We start from the raw sequence: 25,302 nt of genomic DNA, 5'->3' as shown, positions 1-25,302 counted from the left end.
TGGTGTAAACATTCCCGTTGTGCCTGATTGCAAACTCCATGATGTGACTGAATACAGAATTGGAAAGAGATTTTAAAATAGGTACTTGTGAGTCCTTACAAGCCAGTTTCAACATATCACTAACCATCTTTACTGATAGATCACTCAAGTGACCAGAGACATAGCTACATGCAGTAAAGTTTCCATACATCGTCACCTTAGAATAATAATAATAACAAAAGTAATACAACAGCTAACATTTACTGAGCACTTTTTATGTGCCAGGCACTATGCTAAACGTTGTTTTTTTTTCTTTTTAAATCTTGATCACCACTCACCTTCTTGGAAACCAGCGACTCCAAATTACCAGGATTCTATGCTTGGTTTACTGTCTCCTAGCTGGTCTCCCTGCTGTTAATTAAATACTCCAAACTCTTCAGCACTTACTTCCTCTACCTGGTAAACTCTTTTTCTGTACTGTGTTTTACACCCTTTCTCTGTGTAACCTGTCTCTGCCCCAGGTACATGAATTTGGTTAAAGTCATGAATTGCTCACATCGGAAACTTTATTTGCTATTTTCGGGGAAATGCAATTTCATTAATATTTACTGAGCACCCACAAGGCGCTGGGCAGGGTTAGTGAGCAAGTCCCAGGAATCCTGGGAACCAACCATCCACAGTCACATCCCAGAAAAATAACCCTGCCTGTCTCTGAGGGTGAACGACACTCTCGATTCCTCGGAGTCCGCTTCTGTGTTCAGATCCCTGCAAAACATCAACACTTGTATCTCGGACTCCCACTGGGTTCCCGCTGGGCCTCCTCGAAACGCTAACGGATTAAGGGGCGGTGAGTAGGGAGGGTTGGGGAGGTAAGGGAGCAAGAAGCGGGGAAGGAACAAGGTGCGTTTCCCTCTTCTCATCGTGTTCCAATCAGGAGTCGTGTACCCAGGCGCCGATTCTGGCCGTCCAGAGACTCTTCCAGGAACCGCCTGGCAGCCTGGGCCGTGGACTTTGGCTGGTCTGGCGTCCGTGGCTCCCTCCTCTTCTCTCCTCCCTCCAGGCTCCGTGCCTCACTCAGGGGCGTGTCCTGCCCTACCTCCCTGTCACAGCGGTCCACTCATCCGGTTCCAGCGGCAGTTCCAGCAGCAGCGGCGGCAGCCAGAACAGGAGCAGCGATAGCTCGGGTTTCCGGAACAGGAGCCGGGGCAGCGGCGGCAGCTCAGTGCTGGGCACCTGTGCGGAGCAGGAGTAGCAGGACCACGGGGTGGGGTCGGCGCCAGCCACTCTGAGTCAGAGAAGGAAGGGTCACCTCCCAGATTCCACTGCTGGGAATAATCTCCAGGGGAGGTGGCGCTGAACTGGGAATACTGGTGGGGGTGAACATGTGCAGGAACAGCTAGAGGCTTCGGAGCAGGAAAACATTTGGTTCACGTGTATACAGGCAAGGAAAGCTGTCTGGGACCATGGCAGCCTCCCGCCTGGACTTTGGGGAGGTGGAAACTTTCCTGGACAGGCACCCAGAGTTGTTTGAAGATTACTTGATGCGGAAGGGGAAGCAGGAGATGGTTGAAAAGTGGCTGCAGAGGCACAGTCAGGGTCAGGGGGCTTCAGGTCCAAAGCCTTCTTTGGCTGGTACCAGCAGCTTGGCTCACAGCACCTGCAGAGGTGGCAGCAGCGTTGGTGGTGGCACTGGACCAAATGGCTCTGCCCACAGCCAGCCCCTTCCCGGTGGCGGGGACTGTGGTGGGGTTCCCTTGAGTCCCAGCTGGGCCGGTGGCAGCAGGGGCGATGGGAACCTGCAGCGGAGAGCTTCTCAGAAAGAGCTAAGGAAGAGTTTTGCCCGCTCCAAGGCCATCCACGTGAACAGGACCTACGATGAACAGGTGACCTCCCGGGCTCAGGAACCCCTGAGTAGTGTACGACGGAGGGCACTTCTCCGGAAGGCAAGCTCCCTGCCCCCCACCACAGCCCATATTCTCAGTGCGCTGCTGGAATCGAGAGTGAATCTGCCTCAGTATCCCCCTACAGCCATCGACTACAAGTGCCATCTGAAAAAGCATAATGAGCGTCAGTTCTTTCTGGAATTGGTCAAAGATATCTCCAATGACCTTGACCTCACCAGCCTGAGCTACAAGATTCTCATCTTTGTCTGCCTTATGGTGGACGCTGACCGCTGCTCTCTTTTCCTGGTGGAAGGGGCAGCTGCTGGCAAGAAGAGCTTGGTCTCCAAATTCTTTGATGTGCATGCAGGAACCCCTCTGCTGCCTTGCAGCAGCACAGAGAACTCAAATGAGGTGCAGGTCCCCTGGGGCAAAGGCATCATTGGCTATGTCGGGGAGCATGGAGAAACGGTCAACATTCCTGATGCCTACCAGGTAGGACTTTGCATTGTCCCCTTCTCCCAGAGCCCCATTGGCTCGGGAGATAAGCCTTCGGTTATCATCTGGCATCCAGGAACACATTAATTTAGGCTCTTTACAATACAAATTTTGCTATTTAAATTCCCGAGTTTAGACTAGTTGGAATGTCACTATGGCATCTTTGATGTGCTGGTCCTTTCTTAACACCCAATGGCTTGTGGGAAGTTAATATATCACCCAATAACACCACGTATTTCTCTGTCAAGACACTGTCTTTAACACTGACACTTTGGCTGGTCTGGCATCCACAGCTCCCTCCTCCTCTCTTTAAGATATCAATGTGTGGTTTTAGTATGTGTTTGTGAGTTGCTAGAAAAAGATGTGTGCTCCAGAATTCCGGTGTTAAGATGAGCATTTTGGTGTCTTTGATGTCTTTTGGGGACCATAATGCTTCATTCTCTAAGTCAATATTGGAAAGAGAACAAAGTGCTTAACTACTTCCCTGTTCCCTTCTCTAGATTAGAGTTGCACAAGTTGTAAGGTAGGGAAAAGAGGAAAAGAAGAGGAATATTAGGGGAAAAATGGGCCTGTGACTCATTTGTGCCTTCTTAGTATCTATTTTAACTGTTTCTGTTGTTAAGATTAGAAAGATTGGAAAGATAGAGGGGCTAGTTATCTTTAGGCTCAAATATAGCATTATCTGTAGTCAGCTTTGATAGGACTGAGCAAGTAGGTTTTTAATTTATGAAACAAACAACAAATATTGATAATTTTTTAGCAACTCCAAAGCCATCAGCAGGGTAAACATGTTAGTTTCAAGTGGAAAAGGAAACCCAACATGCTCTCCTCTGGGTTTTCTGAGCCTTTCATTTTCACAGCATTTTGAACTTGATATTAGATGCTGTATCTGAAAACCAGTCCGTTCTAATTTCTTCAGTATTTATTCACTGAATATGATGAGACTTGATGTTATTTTCTATGAGACTTCTTCGGGGTTCATAAGAATTAAAAATTCTCATCCTTGGTTAGGAAAGTTTTATAGTCATCTGGTAAGTACTTCTTCCAGTGGTCTCAGGGAGCTACATGTTTCTCTAGAGTTTAGTTGCTGTTGCTGAGAATAGCAAAAAGAGTGGGAAGGACACTAAAGGTAAAATTTTATCTATTTCATCTGAAAGTTGACAATTTTACATAGAAAATTGATTAGCTTTTACTAAAGCCGTTTCATATTTTTGTGAGATATCTGCCATCCTAACACTTTAATATTAAAGGATGTTTCTCAAAATACCATTTTTGTTAACTTTGTATTATAGACTAAGTGCATTATTCATTGTATCTTTCTTGGAAACTTTAAAAGGTGTAGGTGAAGCAACAATGAATGGTTTTCAACAAGTGTTTATTCCTCTACAACCCTAGAAAGCTATGAGAAGAAATACAAGCACTTAATACTTCATATGTTGAAGATTCTATAAAAATTTTGTCACAAATTATTATTTCTAGAGAAATAAAACAATCACACATTTTCTTCTTTCCTATTTTTTTTCCCATATCCTTATTGTATGCTTGGGCTAAAGAAAAATCCCTTCCTAGTTCAATGATACTTATTCTAGCCTGGGGCTGCAGCCTTTTCTCTTTATTGCCCTTACTTTTGAACTTCATCCCCAATTGATTTTCTCCCATTTCTATAAGCTTTTATTTCTTACCGTCCTCTTTCAGGCCCTAACCTTTATTTCATACTGTCCTTTCTTTAAGAGCATAATTCTTAGCCTCTTCAACAGTTAACTTGTCTTGCTGCTGTCTAGAATTGTGGCTGTAGGTGTCATCACAGGCAGGGGAAAGCAGGTTTTCAGCAGCTGATGCTTCCTGTGGGCTCTACCCTTACTCTGCAGAGTGTAAAGCAAAGTTGCCTTTTAATATTTTTGGAAGCTGACATTGGAAAAGAGGAGTTTTTTTTTCCCTTTTCCCCCCAGAGTAGTAATGATGGCCACAAAAGGGGACTGGGTTGTTGGGAGGACTGGCAAAAGGCAGGTAGGGGAAACGTGCTATATGGGTTGGGAATTTACCCTTGGTTTACCTTGTTTTCATTTCTATCTGGTTAGAAAGTTTCTCTTTTCTTTTTCCGTTGGCTTCTTTTATGTATCTCTGTATTTTTAACTTGGTGTAGTTTTCTTCATTTTACTTATGCTACTCTTCTTTGATAAAGCTACTTTTTTTTCTTTATTATGGTACGCTACAGTCACCAATGGTGTGACCTTGGAGAATTTCTTAATCTCTCACAGCCTCAATTTCCTCACCCATAAAATGGGGACAATAATACCTACCTAGCAAAGATTATTTTTGTTTATCTCAATAAAATGAGATATTGTGTCAAAGCTCCTAAAATAATATCTGGTACATTGCAATTACCCAGGAAATGGTAACAGTTTATGAAGATAATGATGATACCTAGTTTGCTGATATTCTTTTTCTTTCTGTTTACCTTATTTTATATTGTTTTTCTCCTTATCTGGAACTGAGATGTGAAGTCAGCACATTTTGACCAGCCTAATCTTTTCCATGCTCCACCCTTAAATTAAGTATTTTGAAACCAGGTTTACATTCAAGGAACATGAAAATATCTATCCTTCCATTCTCTACCTAAAATGTCCCTAAATGTGGTTTGGTAACACTATATCCTAGCCTATCAAAAGTTCTATACTTTGTTCCTCTTAGTAAGACATGCAATATAAACTTTTTATAGGGTTGTTGTAGGGAAGGATGTTGCATCCTTCCCCAGTTCTAGCATTTTCCTCCATCCTTTGCATTTCCTGGTGTTACAGATTTCTCTTAATGAAAACCGACAACCTTCCAAATACATGTTCTTTTGTGATGATGTTTTAATTTGTACCATATATGCAAGCATCTTGAAGTTTCTATGTAAATATGTAACCATCCTTCCTGATTCTTTGTTAACTACTATATTTTTAAGGTGTTTCTTGCTCAGCTTCAGACAGTGTAGTTTTTTCTTCAGGAGGTAAGATTTTTTTTTTTTATCACACATGATAAGCGTGGCATTCTGGAGTCAAGGGTAGAATATTTAATGAAATGCTAAAATTGAATAGAAGTTCTGACAGCCCAAAACCCCTCAGTTTATTTCATTATTTTGCATTACTTTCCTCAATTAGTCCTAAAAGACAGACTTGAAATTAGGAAAAAAATAAATTGTAAATGGAAAAAAACCCAAAACATTCATTTTTAGGTATCCAGTCCAGATCATAGTGACTGCAGTATACCTTTCCCAAGATAGTTATAAGTTATTTAATAGTCCACTTTAATATAGTAATGAAAAAATTGCCCTCAAGAGGTTGAAAATAAGAGCATTCAAGTAACAGGTGTTCTCTGAGATTATTCTAAGCATTCAGAATATAGCACTTTAAACATTCATAAAAATTGTGAGGTGAATTTTTGTCAGTGTTGATAATGATAATACAGGTGTTTGATGGGCTTGGGTGTGAAAAGCAGCAGGATGTTTTGTTAGATGAACTGAGAGCAGGAAAGGGGATGACGCTGAAGGGTTACAGGTGCGCCTGCCTTTCAGAAGGCCTGATCTGTTTACACAACAGCTTCATTTATTCATTAGTTCCAACAAACATGCACAGAAAGAGCCCATTATCCCCAAGGCCTTGGGTAGAGGGCCTATGGGTGTACAAAGGGCAGAATATGCTTCTGCTCTCCAAGGGTGTACAGTAGACAGCCATGTACTGTCCACAAAAAACTAGTACCAAGCTGTACAAACTAAATGATGTTAGTCTTGGACAAGTATGGAGTCACTTTGTGACTGGGCTCATAATGAAAGACTTCATGGAGGAGGCACCATTCCAGCTATAAATAGGATTAGATTTTCCAGTTAGAGATAGTTGTGGGGTAGGGAGAAGTGATTCCAAGTCCAACAAAATAGCTTCAGCAGAGACACAGTGATGACCAAGCATAAAATATGTATAAGGGAGAGTGAGTGGTTTAATTTGGCCAAAATATTGCATATTGCATATCTATGACATTCTATTGTCATAGAATGATTTGCAAAAGTAAGGTGAGGACAAAAGAAGGAAGGACTTTGAACACCTAGCTAAAGAGTTTGAACTTCACCAAGAGTAGGCCACAGGGAGCCATTAAAAATATCTTAGCATGCTCAAAGTGGTGTTTTGGGTAACCTGGTGGCAGCAGCTGAATGGATTGAACAAGGAGAGGCTCAAAGCTGTGGAAATGATTAGGAGTCTACTGTCATGGTCTGGTGGAGCCATGATGAACAATTAAACTCAAGCATGAACAGTGGGAATGGGCAGAAGGAGACAGATGGGAAGTGGCCTGTGGGTGTGGATTTGGGAAAGCAGGGAGGGAGGGCAATGATGACTCAGATTCTAAACCCAGGAGATATGAGGAAGTGTGATACCTTTATCCAGAACAGGGAGAGAAGCTGGGTAAAGGGGAAAGATTCTAAGTAGGGCCAGCTACATAATTTGTGGAGCCTAGTGCAAGATGGTAAAGCAGGACTCTGGCCGGGGTTAAAGAAGTCAGTCTCCCCTTCCCAAGAGTCTGTCCCCTAATCCATAGCAAGCTCCAGTCTGAGAGTCCGAAGGGATTGCAACCTCTAGGCTGGGGCATTCTCAGTATTTGGATTGAAGGTGGGCAAGGGGCCCCCGCTGAATTGCCTGCCTGAGGTGTCATGCTGCTGCCAGCTCTGGGTGAGGAGGGCCACATCCTTGCGCTTCCCTGAGGTGGTGTGGGGCATGCACCTGCCCTTCTCCGCACCCTCCCTAGACCCCATCTAAGAGCAGAGTGCAATGGCAGACATGAGATGTGGGCCTCTCCCTCAGCCCTTGTGACCTGGTTGCTAAGGGCAGAGGTGAGACTGGGAAGGATGGATGAGGCCTGGGACACCATGGAGCGGGGATCAGGTGGCCAAAAACCAGTCCTGGGCAGGCAGTGGGAGGGGAGACTGTATGTGAACCAAGGTTCTGGACTCTGGGGCTCATACTCCATTGTTCCATTGAACTATGCTTACAAAGCACAAATTCAATGATAAAAAGTATTAAGAATCTCACACAGCATAGCATTAAACCTCAAGCAGGTGTCTTTCATGCCACTGCACTGGTCACATGCTGACGAAGTGGGCCCTGAATCTGAGTCATATGGAGTCTAAGGTAGAGAAGTTCAATCTTAATCCAGCCTTGTCTACTTCAGCCCTTCATGTGGCCTCAGCACCATCCTAGTTAAATTATAGGCTGTTTTCAATGCCCAGATAGTGCTTTTCTATTCCAGTATTTTGCATCCTTTCTGCCAGGACTACTTCTTCTCCATCTTTGCTCATTTAGAACCTGCTTGCCTTCTCATGATATGAGAAGGGAGAGCTGAGTGCCTTATCCTTGAAGAGAGGAGTTGGAAAACAACACAAAAAATTATACATAAAGTTGTATTTAAGAATGCATTATAATATGCTGATATATATTTATTATATATATTTTCTAATAATATGAATAACAATATTTAGTACTTCATTGAATTTCAGTTTTCTTTTTGGAATAATCTCCATTGAAATAATCACATTGAAAGTGTTTGCCTCAGGAGGAATTAATTTTGGGTGTCTAGAAAATTCAGCGATGAGAGTGCTTCGTTCCCTGATGAGCCAGTGCTGATAGATATGGTCTACACTCATGTTATTGAGTTGCTGAGATTTGTCTAAAAAGGCAGATGTTGATCCTACTCCAACACTGATATTATAAAGGAGTTTCATGAAATCTTATTCCAGCTTTGCACAGTGTTTAAAAAAATTCCCCCAAGCGCGCAAACATGTTCACTAGCCCAGAACCAGAGCTGATTTTGTGTTTGAAGTAGGAAACTCTGCTATTTCAGCCTCTCTTCCTGACAGACACATGATCGTGATAAACACAAGGACAAATTGCATTTGCTGCTTTGTACATGAGGATAGATTACAGAAAGGCACAGTTCCTACAGAATCATGTAAAGGTAATTTAAGGTTAACTAAATTTTTTTCCCAACCCATAAGCTAAATGTTTACTAATCTGACCAATTTATTTTGGTTCCTGAGGTTTGGGTCACCTGTTTATTGACAAGCCTGGCTTAATTTGGAAGTTAGGGTTTCATGTTGAATATAATGCTGAAGAGTCATACAAACTTTTCTCTGAAACAGCTTTTAGTTGTTTTATAGGAAAGTCAACAAGGTCCTTGAGGTACATTGCTTGCTGCTTATTTTAAGGGTCGTATTTTGCCATATAACCACATTCTTTTGGAAAGTGAAATTTTAATCAGATAAAGGCAGTTTAATCATAAAAGAGTGGGTTAAGTTGCTAATATTTTAGGAGAAGTTTCAGTTCCTGGTCATTTATACGCATCGAGGCTATATTTATTTATTTGGATTAAAATAGTAAAGAAGGTTTTCTGGCATTAAAAAATATACTTTCTATAATTCCTGAGGTTTTTTTCATTAATTGGTTGTTTTTGACTGAACAGTGGTTTCATATATTAATGACAAATTATGTTTCCTATCATAAAATATAGCTTAAAGGCTGTCGCAAATTCAGGAGAAGAAATCTTTTTTTCCTGAAGAAAAAAAAAGGGGAAACCTATGAGATACCTCTTTAGGGTGTCTATTTTTTTCTTTTTTTTAGAGACAAGATCTTACTATGTTGCCCAGGCTGAATTAAAACTCCTGGGCTCAAGTGATCCTCCCACCTCAACCACATGAGTAGCTGGGACTATAAATGTGTGCCACTGAGCCTGGCAGGGTGTCTACTTTTTTTTTTTTAAAAAACATAATAACAGAAGGTAGAGGGAAGCTTCACTGTGGATGAATAGTAACTTCATTTATGGAGTACTAACTTTGAGCCACACAGCTCGTTAGCAAGCATTGTCTCTTTTAATCATCTCAACAATCCCCTGAGGTAACTATGACCACCCCCATTTTACAAAAGGAGAAACTGAGGCTTGGACAGTTTAAGTAATTTGTTTAAAGTGACTCCGTTGGTAAGTGAGGGAGCTGACTCCCTTATTCTCTTCAAGTTATTCTGTTTATTCCTGAGATTCTGTATCCCCAAAGACAATCCATAAAAGGTAACCTTGGCCGAACACACCTACAGCAAAGAGGTGACTTTGATCTAGTTTGTGCAACCTGTTCTCTGTACAACCTCATTAAATCCATTTGCCTGACAATTGAATTCTTAGGTTACTAATAACATTGTTAAACTGTAAAAGGCATCAGAGTGTGACAGAACATGCTCTAGACTTACAGCCAGGAATTGTGGTTCTATTCCTAGTTCTGCCTTAGTTTTTTAGCTATAATATAGGGATAATATGTTCAGACATGTCTACCCCATAGTATTTTGTAAACCTCTAATCATCAAATCTAATCATTAGATGGCAATGAGATAATGGAAAAGCATTTTCCAATGGATAAAGTCAGAAATGTAAGGCCTTGTTAATGTTTTAAAATACACAGTCCAGAAGGCTTTATTCACAGTGTTGTCTTTGGAAAGGACTTTGAACATAATAGGAGAGTTTTGATCTAAAATGTGGTAGTACCTGTATTGACTATAATTCCGAATTTTCTGTGTTCTTGATGTTCTAGCATTTGAGGCTTACAACCCTGGAGAGAATGCCCCTCCCAGGGCTAGCTAATTTCTGGAGAGAGTGAAGAATTCCCTTTTGAGGGTACCTCTGATATATAAATCAGCCGATCCAGAGCCCTAACTATCTCCTTTATCAAACTTTCATACACCCAGACAATATTCTCCTTGCCCTAAATCACCCAGGGCCAGGTACCCAACAACTAAAGACCACTCCTATAGCCCATAGTTTGCCAAAATTATTCAAACTAGCCAATCCTAAACTTACTCAGCTACCTACCCTGTCTCGTTCATCCTTCCCTGAAGACCCTAGTAAATGTTCTGTGCCATGTTCTGCCCTGACTTCTGCCTCCGGACTGACCCTGGCCCTTCCCTATGCGGCCCTGCACAGTGTGCCATGCCTCCCGTTTCTAGGGTCTGTGAGTATGAACTTTCTTCATGACAGTCATTTCTGTGTTTGCTTTACCATACCCCATTAAAACAAATCCTAGGTACTTTTTAACACAGTACCACACATACATAATCCCTGAAACACAAGAAATGATTACTTTAAAATGTAAAGAGATCAAATCCTTTAAATGAGTATTATGCTGTCAGGATTTAGAGGCCATAATAAATATTCTACCTTTGACAAACACAGATATGTTAAATTTCTTGTTACAATTGATCAACATTCCTATTTTTCTAGTACAAAATGCAATTTCCGAAGTATACATTGGGTCTCTGTGAAATAAATCCCCATGTGAAATCTCCAAGTTGATGATTTGTAGTTTTGTTGTCAAAATATTAAAAATTTTAAAAAATGATGGTATTTGGCTCAAGCACTTGCAAACTAAATCAATTCTAGCAGCTGGCATTAAAGAATAAATGAACACTAAATCTCATGCCTATAATCAAGATCTAATAATTTAGTAGGCTAAGTATATCTATGACACAATTTTATTGTAGATGTGTTGACTATTCCTTATATAAAACATAGGCTTTCTTTATGTTTTTGTGTTTGGAAATGATGATACTTTTAATACTAGCGTGACATTTTTGCATTTATGTTGTATGTACTACTTTGTAAGATTACCAGAATGTTTTAACCTTTACATTTTTCAATTAAAAAATTAGATGGTACTCCTTTTTCATTTAAATGGGTATGCACAGTTTAATGAGCTAACAGTTTTTATGGGTATTTGGCAACTTAATATGCATGATTACATATTTAAAGTTTTCATAACAGCTGTAATGGCATTAAGAACTGCAGGCTTGGGACGCTGTGGGAAAGATTATCCCAGGGTTGCTAAAGAAACCAGTCCAGATTTTTGTTCTTTTCTGAATAAAGTCCTCTGGAAAAGTGAAGCTCTAATTCCCTCTCTCTAATGGCCACCTTTATGGCTACTCACACTTCCCTGTTAGCCTCTTTTTCCTTTTGCTTCCAGAGAACCACTAAGTGAGAGGGTGCACACTCTGTTACTCTGTGCAACTGCTAAGGTAGCTTCTTTTTTTTTTTTTTTTCTGTCTTCAGGTATGTGAGACTGGAGTCAGATTCTCTCACTTCCCCATCTTTGAGCATTGGCTTTGAAAGCCCAAGACAGCCCTAGCCATAGCCCTCCTTTTTATCATAACCCTAAAATTATCATGCAGAGAAGCAAAGAGAGGAACCAGTGGCAGCCAATGTGCCATGAATTAACCAAGCAGGGAGACGAACAGCTGGAAGCTGAGGCATCTCTCCCCTCTCTCTTTTGCCATTCATTTTTAAAATGAATGAACAAGAGGAACAGCCTCTGATTTGATCCTTTCTTTTACTCATGCCTGCTGTGAATAGACAGAAAGGAGCTTTAAAATATAAAGGGCAGGAAAATATTTTTCTACCTCTGACTTAACCAAATTAAGATTATTTGCTGTGTTAAAGAACAAAAAGGTCAACTGGGGGAAGACCTACTGTCATTATAAGAATGTTTCATACTTAAGACTTTGGGTTTCTGTTGAAGAAAAAACTAATTTTGTTCTTCAGAAATAGCCTAAAAAGAATCAGGATGAACCATTCCTGTAGGTAGCAATATAGCAATATTAATCATTTCTTGTGACTACCTTGTGAGGTTATATATTTAATGAAGAATGGCATGGAAATAATTTAATAGAAAATTATATAGAAGGATATGAAGGTATAAAATGGAATAGATATGCTTTCTTACTACCAAGTGAAGTCAAACTTTGCTTCTGAGCCACCTCCTCTCTTTACTCTTCCCTATTTATGTCACCCTCATGCTTGAATTCTAACTTAGTACCTACCACGGGATCTGGCATAGAGTAGACGCTTGGTAGATCATGTTTGAATAAGTGGAAGAGCCTTTATTATAAACTTTATTTTGTCTCAAGACTGACACACACTGATGAGATCATTATGTGGGTTAGCTTTCTCAACAGGGGTATTATTGGCATCTTGGACAGATAATTCTTTGTTGGAGGTAGGGTGACCTGTGCATTGTAGGATGGTTGTTTAGTAGCATCCCTTGCCTCTCTCCACTAGATACTTGCCTAGTCTGGACAATTTAAAAAGTCTCCAGACATTGTCAAATATCCCCTGGTAATAAAATCACACCCCCATTGCCTGGCTCTGCCGACCACAACTGATATAGGATAACTTGGCAAGAACCGTATACTGCCTTAAGAATAGTCACAACTTCTCCAGCCTGGCCAATATGGTGAAACTTCGCCTCTACTAAAAATACAAAAAATTACCCAAGTGTGGTGGCACGCACCTGTAGTCCCAGCTACTTGGGAGGCTGAGGCAGGAGAATTGTTTGAACCCAGGAGGCAGAAGTTACAATAAGCCAAGATCATACCATTGCACTCCAGCCTGGGTGACAGAGTGAGACTCTGTCTCAAAAAAAAAAAAAAAAGAATATTTACAATGGCTTATGTAACAATTCCAGTCATGCTAAGAAAAATTTTATGGGTATGTGCAAAGATTTGTCTATATGAATACTTGTTGTAGTATTATCTATAATAATAATAAATTATCAATCCAAACATCCAACTAGAGGGTTGGATGAATCAATTATGATATATTATAAAAAGGAATATTTAATCATAGGAGATTGCTCAGAGAATACTATTAAGTGAACAAAGTTTATTCAACAGAATCTCAGTTTTCTTAACAGTAACAACAGACGCATAAGGGAAACGGTGGAGTGCATCATTTTCAGAATCAGACCGAATTCGATTCCCAGTTCCACCATATCCAAGGGCTGTGTCATATTTTACCTCTCTAGTTGCTAGTTTCTGCAATTCTAAAATGAGGATAATGATACCTTCTGTCTTAAGAGGTTGCCAAGATTAAACCTGAAAAGTGCTTAACACTGTTTGTCACTTTGTTTGGGCTCAGTAAAAAGAAATTAGAATACTGCATGGTCAAAGGGTGGAGGTCAATATGCCAAAACATTGATAGAGGTAATCTCTGAGTGTGGGCTTATGACTAATTTTTCTCTTCTCTTTTTGTTTTCTTTTATTTTTTTCCATATATGTACTAATCATTACTTAAAGAAACCATATTTGCTTTCTCAGATACCCTTCCAAAGCTCAGTGGCACACAGGAGTAACACAATGGAAGCTCATTTCTCACTCTTCTGAGGCTCAGCACAGTCTTCCTGATTGATAGGTGGCTCTCCTCCAAGAGAGGATTCTTTCCTTCCTGAGCCTCAACACAGGGGTTCAAAGGGTGCTGTCAGCATTAACAGCCCATCAGCAGATGAGGGAAGAGACAGAGAAAAATGGGAAATGAAATGAGAGATTTTCCTGTCCTGTCAGGAAGTGGCACACATTTCTTGCTCATATTTCAATGTCTTTCTAGACTCTAGAACCCAGGGATGTGGCCATAGCCAAGTGCAGGGAGGCTGGCAAATGTAGCTTCACCCTGACCCAGAGTGGGACCCAGCCCCAGTCCCATCCAGTCACTGCATGCCATCAAAGTCCAGGGCCTTTAAGTGGTGAGCGTCCTCTCCAGCAGGTCATGATTTTCACAGGCCTGTGCTTGTGTGCATGATTAACTGCCCATAACAAAATCTGAGAGGGAAAGCCAGTTAGGCTTTGGGAAAGGGATCAGAATGGCACAGGGAGATGATTCTTCCTGTTTCAGTTTTCGCTGTTCAAAATGGATTGGAGAATAGGACTCTGGGAAATAGGACACTGGAGGTAGGAAATTTGCTAATGAGATTGTTGCCTCTAAGCTCTGAGGGTTAGAAGGTCAAGAACTGGGATCAGACCCAGCTACATAATTTACAGGACTCAGTGAAAAATGAAAACAGGGGTCTTTCTAGGGACAGGGAAGTCAATCTCCCCTTCCCTAGGCCAGCCCCTGCAGGCAGCCACCCGACCCATGGTAGATGGGCAAGCCCCAAAAGATGACAACTTCTGTGCCTGACAAGCTTGCTACCTGGATCAGGGGTGGGCAGGAAGCCCCCATAGAGTCGCTTAATGAACATGCCGTGGTGCTGCCGGCCTGGGGTGGGGACATCCCAGGATGGCCAGGGCCTTTCCCTACCCAGAGGCACTGACTCTCCCCATACCCATACCCTGGACCCTGCTAGACACGGAGGGCAACAGTAGAAGACAGGTATCTCTGTTCATTGACCCTGTTGCAGCCCTGAGTAGAACAAGGCAGGGCTCATGGAGCTAGGGCAGGAGGCAGAGGCTGAGAACCCATCAGGAGGCTGGACTGTATGTGAACCTCTGAGGCATGCTCCATCAGACCTCATGTACAAAATAAAAATTCCAAAATAAAATTATTAAGAATTTCAAGATAATGACTGTAGTGCATTAAACTTCAAGGGTGGGTTTGGGGACTCTTCTTGGCACAGGACCCTGGGTGAATGCACTGGATGCAGGCTCATGGAGCCAGACTGGAATGAGGCCTAGACTATGACTTTGTCAAGATAACTAATGAGAATGGCAAACTCTCCATGGAAGTTCATTCTTTTTTCCACTAACTTCCATAGTAATTTGTCTGTATGACTCTTGCTATTTATTCCAGTTTTGGTTGCTTTAATTTTGGCTCACCTGTCTTTCTCTCCATTAAACTGTGAGCTCCTTGAAGGCAGATGCTATGATTTTCTTGGCTTTGTAGCACTCCCTGTGTTTGGCATGGTACCTAGCACATAGTAGGTAGATACTCAATAAAAATGTTATAAGTCATATGAATAAATGAGGAAAAGGAAATGTATTAGTCTATTCTCATGCTGCTGATAAAGACATACCCGAGACTGGGAAGAAAAAGAGGCTTAATGGACTCACAGTTCCACGTGGCTGAGGAGGCTTCACACTCCTGGCAGAAGGCAAGGAGGAGCGAGTCACATCTTACGTGGATGCTGGCAGGCAAAGAGAGAGCCTGTGCAGGGAAACTCCCATTTTTAAAACCATCAGATCTTGCAAGACTCATTCACTATCATGAGAACAACACAGGAAAAATCTGCCCCCATAATTCAATCACCTCCCACCGGATTCCTTCCACAACATGTGGGAATTGTGGGAGTTACAATTTGAAATGAGATTTGGCTGGGGACACAGCCAAACCATATCAGGAATATAATGAAAAATTCAGTCACAGGGTAAGTGGCCTAAATACCAGCACTGGGTTACAAGGTCAGATTAGGACCAGGGGGTTTAGCTAATAATGCTGAGCTAGGGGCCAGGCGCAGTGGCTCACGCCTGTAATCCCAGCGCTTTGGGAGGCCAAGGTGGGTGGATCATGAGTTCAGGAGTTCAAGACCAGCCTGGCCAACATGGTGAAACCGTGTCTTTACTAAAAATAGAAAAATTAGCCGGGCACGGTGGCAGGTGCTTGTAATCCCAGCTACTAGGGAGGCTGAGGCAGGAGAATCGCTTGAACCCAGGGGGTGGAGGTTGCAGTGAGCCAAGATCACGCCACTGCACTCCAGCCTGGGTGACAGAGTAAGACTCCATCTCAAAATAAATAAATAAATTAATGCTGAGCTAGGGCACTTGTAGGCCAAGAGTCCTTGCATTTTCTCATACATAAGAGTAGGACAGGTTCCCTGGTCAAGTGGTCAGGTGCAGGGCTATCATTTTCCAGGCTGTGACTGTCGGAAACATGAAGGTTCAGGGGACCAACAATTCATCTATTACCAGTAGAGAAGAGGAATGAACAAGGTTGGAAGGATGGAGCAAGAGAGAAAGACTATGACTCCAGTGGTGATGATGTAGTTAATAATGGCAATGTTGGAGCAAAGAAAATGTATTCTGCATTTCATATGTTTATTTAAATCACTGTGGTGATATCTTTTGGGCAAGGCAGAATGATTTGTTAGGGAGAATATAAAAGGTCAGGCTGGGAACTCTCTGATGTAAGGGTGGTAACTTGAAGCACATTAATGTATGTAAAGAGCCAGAGCTTAGCCTTTGGTGAAAGCAAATGCTCTGCCACCACCACCACTTCTGCTTTCCCCTGAAGAACCAAGAGCACAGAATATTTATGTTTTTCTAGTCTGTACTTGTCTACTTGCTTCCAGGAAGTGTCCTCCAAGATTGTCAGATTTGTTTTTGGACTCAAGATATTTTTATTTGGATTATCTACCATTACCCTAGAAACTACTTAACCCCCGCAATTCTTCTAAAGTCATCTGTGACCAGTTTTGTTAAACAGCTAAATGACATTTCCAAAGACAGTGATCACAACAGTTAATGCTCCAAAGCTCAAAGGAATAGTTAAATGCATTTATCTAACATGCTTCAGAGTCCCCTGAACTGCTGGCTATCTCAACATCTCCTCTTTTCTCTTAGTCTTTCTGTGTTTCCTCTCCTCTTTCCATTTCTTTGTCTTGTCCTCTTAATTTCTTCTTTTTGGATATCCCACACCTGCCGTTCCTTTTGTGTAATGGCTTCCCCTGGTGCGCCCCATTTTTCCCCTTCTCCCTCCTCCTATCCTTCATCTTGCCTGTCTCTTTTTCTCCTCATTCTCTTTTCTCTTTTCCTAATCCTCTTCTTGTCTTCTATGACCTTACTTACCTTACTATCAAACAGATATAACATGAAAATAAGTATTTGTTCCCAGTTTTTAATTTTACAATCATATTTTTAAATCTCATCAGCCTCTTTCATAAAACAATTATTTCTTTTTTACTTCCATGTGGCCTGTGAGTGTATCCTTCTTTTCCATTTTAATATCAGATACATGAAATACTTGTTTTTCTTTTAAATACACAGAGTTTAATTACACTTTAAACTGTTACCCCATGTGGCCCTTGGTTGTAATTTATTTGCTATATTGCAATGTCTTGCAATGTAAAAAGGACCTTGCCCCTCCATTCTAAGTAGAACAAGTGACAGGGAAATTTGTATTTAAACACTTGGTATGCAATATCCAGGCTTTTATTAGAATGAGAATGATAATAAATATTCTTTCTTTGATATATCTCTTAGCCTGGTATCTACCAGGAACTTTTAGCAACAGCAACCCAGGAGTTACCATGCCAGCAATTCTCAGGCTCATTGATTGAGGTCTTGTCTCTGTTAACCTAAAGTTCCTGATGGTGACAATGTCCCCTTCAGGACTCTTTTTCTTTCTTTTGTATACAGAAAAGAAATATTTTCCGTCTTCCTGAATCCACCAGGAAGGATGTGGGACAATCACCTTTGTTATTATATCTCTTCTCCCTCAATATGTTAACGCTCCAAAACTTGCTTAGTCATTTGTAAAATTCAGCCACAGGACTTGCTGGTGCCCTTCTGTGACAAGTCATCGAAGGGAAACTTAACCATGCTTTATCAACCGTGTAGCTGTTTCTGAGAGCTTTTTTTTTCTTGACTAAAAACTACACAGAACCTTAATATCTGCATCTTCATTATTTTTAGCAGAACATAATCCCTGGGCTTGTATGTGAAAGTGTATTTAAAAAAATATCACCCCAGGTTTATGAAAGATACTTTTTTTTCTTTCCTAGAAAAAAGAGCCCATTTATTATGAATGCATTTCTTATTCTCAAATTTTCTATAAGTGTACAAAGCTAAATAATAAGGCCAGCTTTTCAATATTTGAAATAGAAAAACGTGAATAAAAGAGCATCAGATGACTTTCTTTCTATCTCTTCCTGTAGGGCTGTCATCTTTGATAACCACTATTTGCCTAAGGAGATGTATATAGTAAAATAATCATGATAATAATAATTATTACAATAGAAATATTAGTTGGTCCATTATTAATTTTCTCTTTGTAGAAATTCCATTTATAAATTCCTTAGTCAATGCATTTGGAACTACAAGTGATGTTTCCAATATTTGAATATGACCTTGAGCCTGGCACTTTATTTTTTTATTTTTATTTTTTTTATTATACTTTAAGTTCTAGGGTACATGTGCACAACGTGCAGGTTTGTTACATATGTACACATGTGCCATGTTGGTGTGCTGCACCCATTAACTCGTCATTTACATTAGGTATATCTCCTAATGCTATCCCTCCTCCCTCCCCCCACCCCATGACAGGCCCTGGTGTGTGATGTTCCCCACCCTGTGTCCAAGTGTTCTCATTGTTCAGTTCCCACCTATAAGTGAGAACATGCAATGTTTGGTTTTCTGTCCTTGCGATAATTTGCTCAGAATGATGGTTTCCAGCTTCATCCATGTCCCTACAAAGGACATGAACTCATCCTTTTTTATGGCTGCATAGTATTCCATGGTGTATATGTGCCACATTTTCTTAATCCAGTCTATCATTGGTGGACATTTGGGTTGGTTCCAAGTCTTTGCTATTGTGAATAGTGCCAAAATAAACATACGTGTGCATGTGTCTTTATAGCAGCATGATTATAATCCTTTGGGTATATACTCAGTAATGGGATGTTGGGTCAAATGCTATTTCTAGTTCTAGATCCTTGAAGAATCTCCACACTGTCTTCCACAATAGTTGAACTAGTTTACAGTCCCACCGACAGTGTAAAAGTGTTCCTATTTCTCCACATCCTCTCCAGCACCTGTTGTTTCCTGACTTTTTAATGATCACCATTCTAACTGGTGTGAGATGGTATCTCATTGTGGTTTTGATTTGTATTTCTCTGATGGCCAGTGATGATGAGCATTTTTTCATGTGTCTTTTGGCTGCATAAATGTCTTCTTTGGAGAAGTGTCTGTTCATATCCTTTGCCCACTTTTTTATGAGGTTGTTTGATTTTTCTTGTAAATTTGTTTAAGTTCTTTGTAGATTCTGGATATTAGCCCTTTGTCAGATGGGTAGATTGTAAAAATTTTCTCCCATTCTGTAGGTTGCCTGTTCACTCTGATGGTAGTTTCTTTTGCTGTGCAGAAGCTCTTTAGTTTAATTAGATCCTATCTGTCAATTTTGGCTTTTGTTACCATTGCTTTTGGTATTTTAGACATGAAGTCCTTGCCCATGCCTATGTCCTGAATGGTCTTGCCTAGGTTTTCTTCTAGGGTTTTTATGGTTTTAGGTCAAACATTTAAGTCTTTACTCCATCTTGAATTAATTTTTGTGTAAGGTGTAAGGAAGGGATCCAATTTCAGCTTTCTACATATGGCTAGCCAGTTTTCCCAGCACCATTTGCTAAATAGGGAATCCTTTCCCCATTTCTTGTTTTTGTCAGGTTTGTCAAAGATCAGATGGTTGTAGATGTGTGGTGTTATTCTGAGGGCTCTGTTCTGTTCTATTGGTCTATATCTCTGTTTTGGTACCAGTACCATGCTGTTTTGGTTACTGTAGCCTGGTAGTACAGTAGTGTGACGCCTCCAGCTTTGTTCTTTTGGCTTAGGATTGACTTGGCAATGTGGGCTCTTTTTTGGTTCCATATGAACTTTAAAGTAGTTTTTTCCAATTCTGTGAAGAAAGTCATTGGTAGCTTGATGGGGATGGCATTGACTCTATACATTACTTTGGGCAGTATGACCATTTTCATGATCTGATTCTCCCTATCCATGAGCATGGAATTTTTTTCCACTTGTTTGTGTCCTCTCTTCTTTCCTGAGCAGTGGTTTGTAGTTCTCCTTGAGGAAGTCCTTCACGTCCCTTGTAAGTTGTATTCCTAGGTATTTTATTCTCTTTATAGCAATCGTGAATGGGAGTTCACTCATGACGTGGCTCTCTGCTCATCTATTGTTGGTATACAGGAATGCTTGTGATTTTTGAACATTGATTTTGTATCCTGAGACTGCTGAAGTTGCTTATCAGCTTAAGGAGATTTTGGGCTCAGATGATGGGGTTTTCTAAATATACAATCATGTCATCTGCAAACAGGGACAATTTGACTTCCTCTTTTCTTAATTGAATACCCTTTATTTCTTTCTCTTGCGTGATTGGCCTGGCCAGAACTTCCAACACTATGTTGAATAGGAGTGGTGAGAGAGGGCATCCCTGTCTTGTGCCAGTTTTCAAAGGGAATGCTTCCAGTTTTTGCCCATTCAGTATGATATTGACTGTGGGTTTGTCATAAATAGCTCTTATTGTTTTGAGATACATCCCATCAGTACCTAATTTATTGAGAGGTTTTAGCACGAAGGGCTGTTGAATTTTTCGAAGGCCTTTTCTGCATCTATTGAGATAATCATGTGGTTTTTGTCATTGGTTCTGTTTATATGATGGATTATGTTTATTGATTTGTGTGTGTTGAACCAGCCTTGCATCCCAGGGATGAAGCCCACTTGATCATGGTGGATAAGCTTTCTGATGTGCTGCTGGATTCAGTTTGCCAGTATTTTATTGAGGATTTTTACATCGATGTTCATCAGGGATATTGGTCTAAAATTCTCTTTTTTTGTTGTGTCTCTGCCAGGCTTTGGTGTCAGGAAGATGCTGGCCTCATAAAATGGGTTAGGGAGGATTCCCTCTTTTTCTGTTGATTGGAATAGTTTCAGAAGGAATGGTACCAGCTCCTCTTTGTACCTCTGGTAGAATTTGGCTGTGAATCCGTCTGGTCCTGGACTTTTTTTTGTTGGTAGGCTCTTAATTATTGCCTCAATTTCAGAGCTTGTTATTGGTCTATTCAGGGATTCAACTTCTTCCTGGTTTAGTCTTGGGAGGGTATACGTGTCCAGGAATTTATCCATTTCTTCTAGATTTTCTAGTTTATTTGCATAGAGGTGTTTATAGTATTCTCTGATGGTAGTTTGTATTTCTGTGGGATTGGTGGTGATATCCCCTTTATCATTTTTTATTGCATCTATTTGATTCTTCTCTCTTTTCTTCTTTATTAGTCTTGCTAGCAGTCTATCAATTTTGTTGATCTTTTCAAAAAACCAGCTCCTGGATTCATTGATTTTTTGAAGGGTTTTTTGTGTCTCTATCTCCTTCAGTTCTGCTCTGATCTTAGTTATTTCTTGCCTTCTGCTAGCTTTTGAATGTGTTTGCTCTTGCTTCTCTAGTTCTTTTAATTGTGATGTTAGGGGGTCAATTTTAGATCTTTCCTGCTTTCTCTTGTGGGCATTTAGTGCTATAAATTTCCCTCTACACACTGCTTTAAATGTGTCCCAGAGATTCTGGTATGTTGTGTCTTTGTTCTCATTGGTTTCAAAGAATGTATTTATTTCTGCCTTCATTTCGTTATGTACCCAGTAGTCATTCAGGAGCAGGTTGTTCAGTTTCCATGTAGTTGAGCAGTTTTGAGTGAGTTTCTTAATCCTGAGTTCTAATTTGATTGCACTGTGGTCTGAGAGTCAGTTTGTTATAATTTCTGTTCTTTTACATTTGCTGAGGAGTGCTTTACTTCCAACTATGTGGTCAATTTTGGAATAGATGTGGTGTGGTGCTGAAAAGAATGTATATTCTGTTGATTTGCGGTGGAGAGTTCTATCGATGTCTATTAGGTCTGCTTGGTGCAGAGCTGAGTTCAATTCCTGGATATCCTTGTTAACTTTCTGCCTCGTTGATCTGTCTAATGTTGACAGTGGAGTGTTAAAGTCTCCCATTATTATTGTGTGGGAATCTAAGTCTCTTTGTAGGTCTCTAAGGACTTGCTTTATGAATCTGGGTGCTCCTGTATTGGGTGCATATATATTTAGGATAGTTAGCTCTTCTTGTTGAATTGATCCCTTTACCATTATGTAATGGCCTTCTTTGTCTCTTCTGATCTTTGTTGGTTTAAAGTCTGTTTTATCAGAGACTAGGATTACAACCCCTGCTTTTTTTTGTTGTTGTTTTCCATTTGCTTGGTAGATCTTCCTCCATCCCTTTATTTTGAGCCTATGTGTGTCTCTGCACATGAGATAGGTCTCCTCAATACAGCACACTGATGGGTCTTGACTCTTTATCCAATTTGCCAGTCTGTGTCTTTTAATTGGAGCATTTAGTCCATTTACATTTAAAGTTAATATTGTTATGTGTGAATTTGATCCTGTCATTATGATGTTAGCTGGTTATTTTGCCCGTTAGTTGATGCAGTTTCTTCCTAGCATCGATGGTCTTTACAATTTGGCATATTTTTGCAGTGGCTGGTACCAGTTGTTCCTTTCCATGTTTAGTGCTTCCTTCAGGAGCTCTTGTAAGGCAGGCCTGGTGGTGACAACATCTCTCAGAATTTGCTTGTCTGTAAAGGATTTTATTTCTCCTTCACTTATGAAGCTTAGTTTGGCTGGATATGAAATTCTGGGTTGAAAATTCTTTTCTTTAAGAATGTTGAATATTGGCCCCCACTCTCTTCTGGCTTGCAGAGTTTCTGCTGAGAGATCTGCTGTTAGTCTGATGGGCTTCCCTTTGTGGGTAACATGACCTTTCTCTCTGGCTGCCCTTAGCATTTTTTCCTTCATTTCAACTTCGGTGAATCTGTTAATTATGTGTCTTGGAGTTGCTCTTCTCGAGGAGTGTCTTTGTGGCGTTCTGTCTGTTTCCTGAATTTGAATGTAGGTCTGCCTTGCTAGGTTGGGGAAGTTCTCCTGCATAATATCCTAAAGATTGTTTTCCAGCTTGGTTCCATTCTCCCCGTCACTTTCAGGTACACCAATCAGACGTAGATTTGGTCTTTTCACATAGTCCCATATTTCTTGGAGGCTTTGTTCATTTCTTTTTACTCTTTTTTCTCTAAGCTTCTCTTCTCACTTCATTTCATTCATTTGATCTTCAATCGCTGATACCCTTTCTTCCAGTTGATCGAATCAGCTACTGAATCTTGTGCATGCGTCACGTAGTTCTCGTGCCATGGTTTTCAGCTCCATCATGTCATTTAAGGTCTTCTCTACACTGTTTATTCTATTTAGCCATTCTTCCAATCTTTTTTCAAGGTTTTTAGCTTCTTTGCGATGGGTTTGAACACCCTCCTTTAGCTCAGAGAAGTTTGTTATTACCGATCTTCTGAAGCCTTCTTCTCTCAACTCGTCAAAGTCATTCTCTGTCCAGCTTTGTTCCATTGCTGGTGAGGAGCTGCGTTCCATTGGAGGAGAAGAGGCACTCTGATTTTTAGAATTTTCAGCTTTTCTGCTCTGGTTTCTCCCCATCTTTGTGGTTTTATCTACCTTTAGTCTTTGATGATGGTGATGTACAGATGGGGTTTTGGTGTGGATGTCCTTTCTGTTTGTTAGTTTTCCTTCTAACAGTCAGGACCCTCTGCTGCAGGTCTGTTGGAGTTTGCTGGAGGTCCACCCCAGACACTGTTTGCCTGGGTATCACCAGCGGAGGCTGCAGAACCGCAAATATTGCAGAACGGCAAATGTTGCTGCCTGATCGTTCTTCCGGAAGCTTCATCTCAGAGGGGCACCTGGCCGTAAGAGGTGTCAGTCTGCCCCTACTGGGAGGCGCCTCCCAGTTAGGCTACTTGGGGGTCAGGAAGCCACTTTAGGAGGCAGTCTGTCCGTTCCCAGATCTCAAACTCCATGCTGGGAGAACCACTACTCTCTTCAAAGCTGTCAGACAGGGATGTTTAAGTCTGCAGAAGCTTCTGCTGCCTTTTGTTCAGCTATGCCCTGTACCAGACGTGGAATCTATAGAGGCAGGCAGGCTTCCTTGAGCTGCGGTGGGCTCTACCCAGTTTGAGCTTCCTGGCTGCTTTGTTTACCTACTCAAGCCTCAGCAATGGCGGGCACCACTCCCCAAGCCTCACTGCTGCCTTGCAGTTTTATCTCAGACTGCTGTGATAGCAGTGAGCAAGAGTCCGTGGGTGTGGGACCCTCCAAGCCATGCGTGGGATATAATCTCCTGGTGTGCCGTTTGCTAAGACTGTTGGAAAAGCACAGTATTAGGGTGGGAGTGACCCGATTTTCCAGGTGCCATCTGTCACAGCTTCCCTTGGCTAGAAAAGGGAATTCCCCAACCCCTTGCACTTCCCAGATGAGGCGATGCCTTGCCCTGCTTCGGCTCATGCTCCATGGGCTGCACCCACTGTCCTGCACCCACTGTCAGACAAGCCCCAGTGAGATGAACCCGGTACCTCAGTTGGAAATGCAGAAATCACCTGTCCTCTGCGTCGCTCATGCTGGGAGCTGCAGACTGGAGCTGTTCCTATTTGGCCATCTTGGAACCTCCCCCCAAGCCTGGCACTTTAAAGACAAAAACCTAGGTCTTATCTTTGATTACTTTCTTTTATTCACCTACCATATTAGGTCCATCAGAAAGTTCTTTTGAGTTACTTGTAAAACCATCTCAAATCTGTTCACTTTTCTCCAACTCTACTACCACAACTCTTACATATGCCACTGGCACTTTAAGTGCCCGGCTCAAAGTCGTATTCAAATATTGGAATATTAAGATTACATTCAAATATTGGTTATTCAAATTTTCAAATGTTGAACATTTAAATATTCAAATATTTGTTATTAAGATCTTCATAATAACCTTTTGAGAAATGTAGAGTAGATGCTATCCTTTCCCTTTCATAGATTAGGAAACAAGCACTGAGAAGTTAGATCTTCCTGAGGTCACAGGGCCACAGTGTTAGAGGAAGGATTCTGTGTTCCTCTCCCACTGTTCCCCCCACTCTTGAGTTTTGAGAGGACCCAATACCTACCTTCTTTCTTCCCTACCCTGAACCAATTCAGATGAGAAAAAAGACAAAAAAGAAATGCATATGGGATATCAAAATATCACATTTATGGCTTATGAAACAGATACTGGAATATGGGCTTATATTTATAGGCGTGTATAATTCTCAGCACCAGAATTAGATAAACCTACCCTCCCAAGCACAGAAAATGCTGGATGCCCATAGTCCTCCCCATGCAAGGGGCCTGTCCCTTTGGAAATTACAGCATCGAGAAACTGAAGGACTGCTCTTTGAGGGTGGCCTGACTCCCAAGGATTAAAGGGAGGAAGGAACTAGGTTGTGCATGCCCTGTTAGTCTCCCTAATTCCCTCATCAGATAACTCACCCTACCTTTCTGAGGAGGAGCAAGGAATGGATCCAAAGGGTGGA

At 41.2% G+C, this 25,302-nt stretch overlaps 1 protein-coding gene across 1 annotated transcript in view; it reads left to right on the top strand.

Moving 5' to 3' along the window:
* The first annotated feature begins 1,326 nt into the window (after positions 1-1,326).
* PDE11A (phosphodiesterase 11A) overlaps positions 1,327-25,302 on the top strand; it is a 435,243-nt gene continuing 411,267 nt past the window's right edge. Inside the window, exon 1 of the mRNA XM_019021629.4 lies at positions 1,327-2,354. Within this exon, the coding sequence (XP_018877174.2) occupies positions 1,443-2,354 (912 nt within the window). The 5' untranslated portion in view covers positions 1,327-1,442. The remainder of the gene's footprint in view (positions 2,355-25,302) is intronic.

Source organism: Gorilla gorilla, chromosome 11, assembly GCF_029281585.2.
Source record: "Gorilla gorilla gorilla isolate KB3781 chromosome 11, NHGRI_mGorGor1-v2.1_pri, whole genome shotgun sequence".
NCBI lineage: Eukaryota > Metazoa > Chordata > Mammalia > Primates > Hominidae > Gorilla > Gorilla gorilla.
This window is presented reverse-complemented; position numbering and strand designations above follow the sequence as displayed.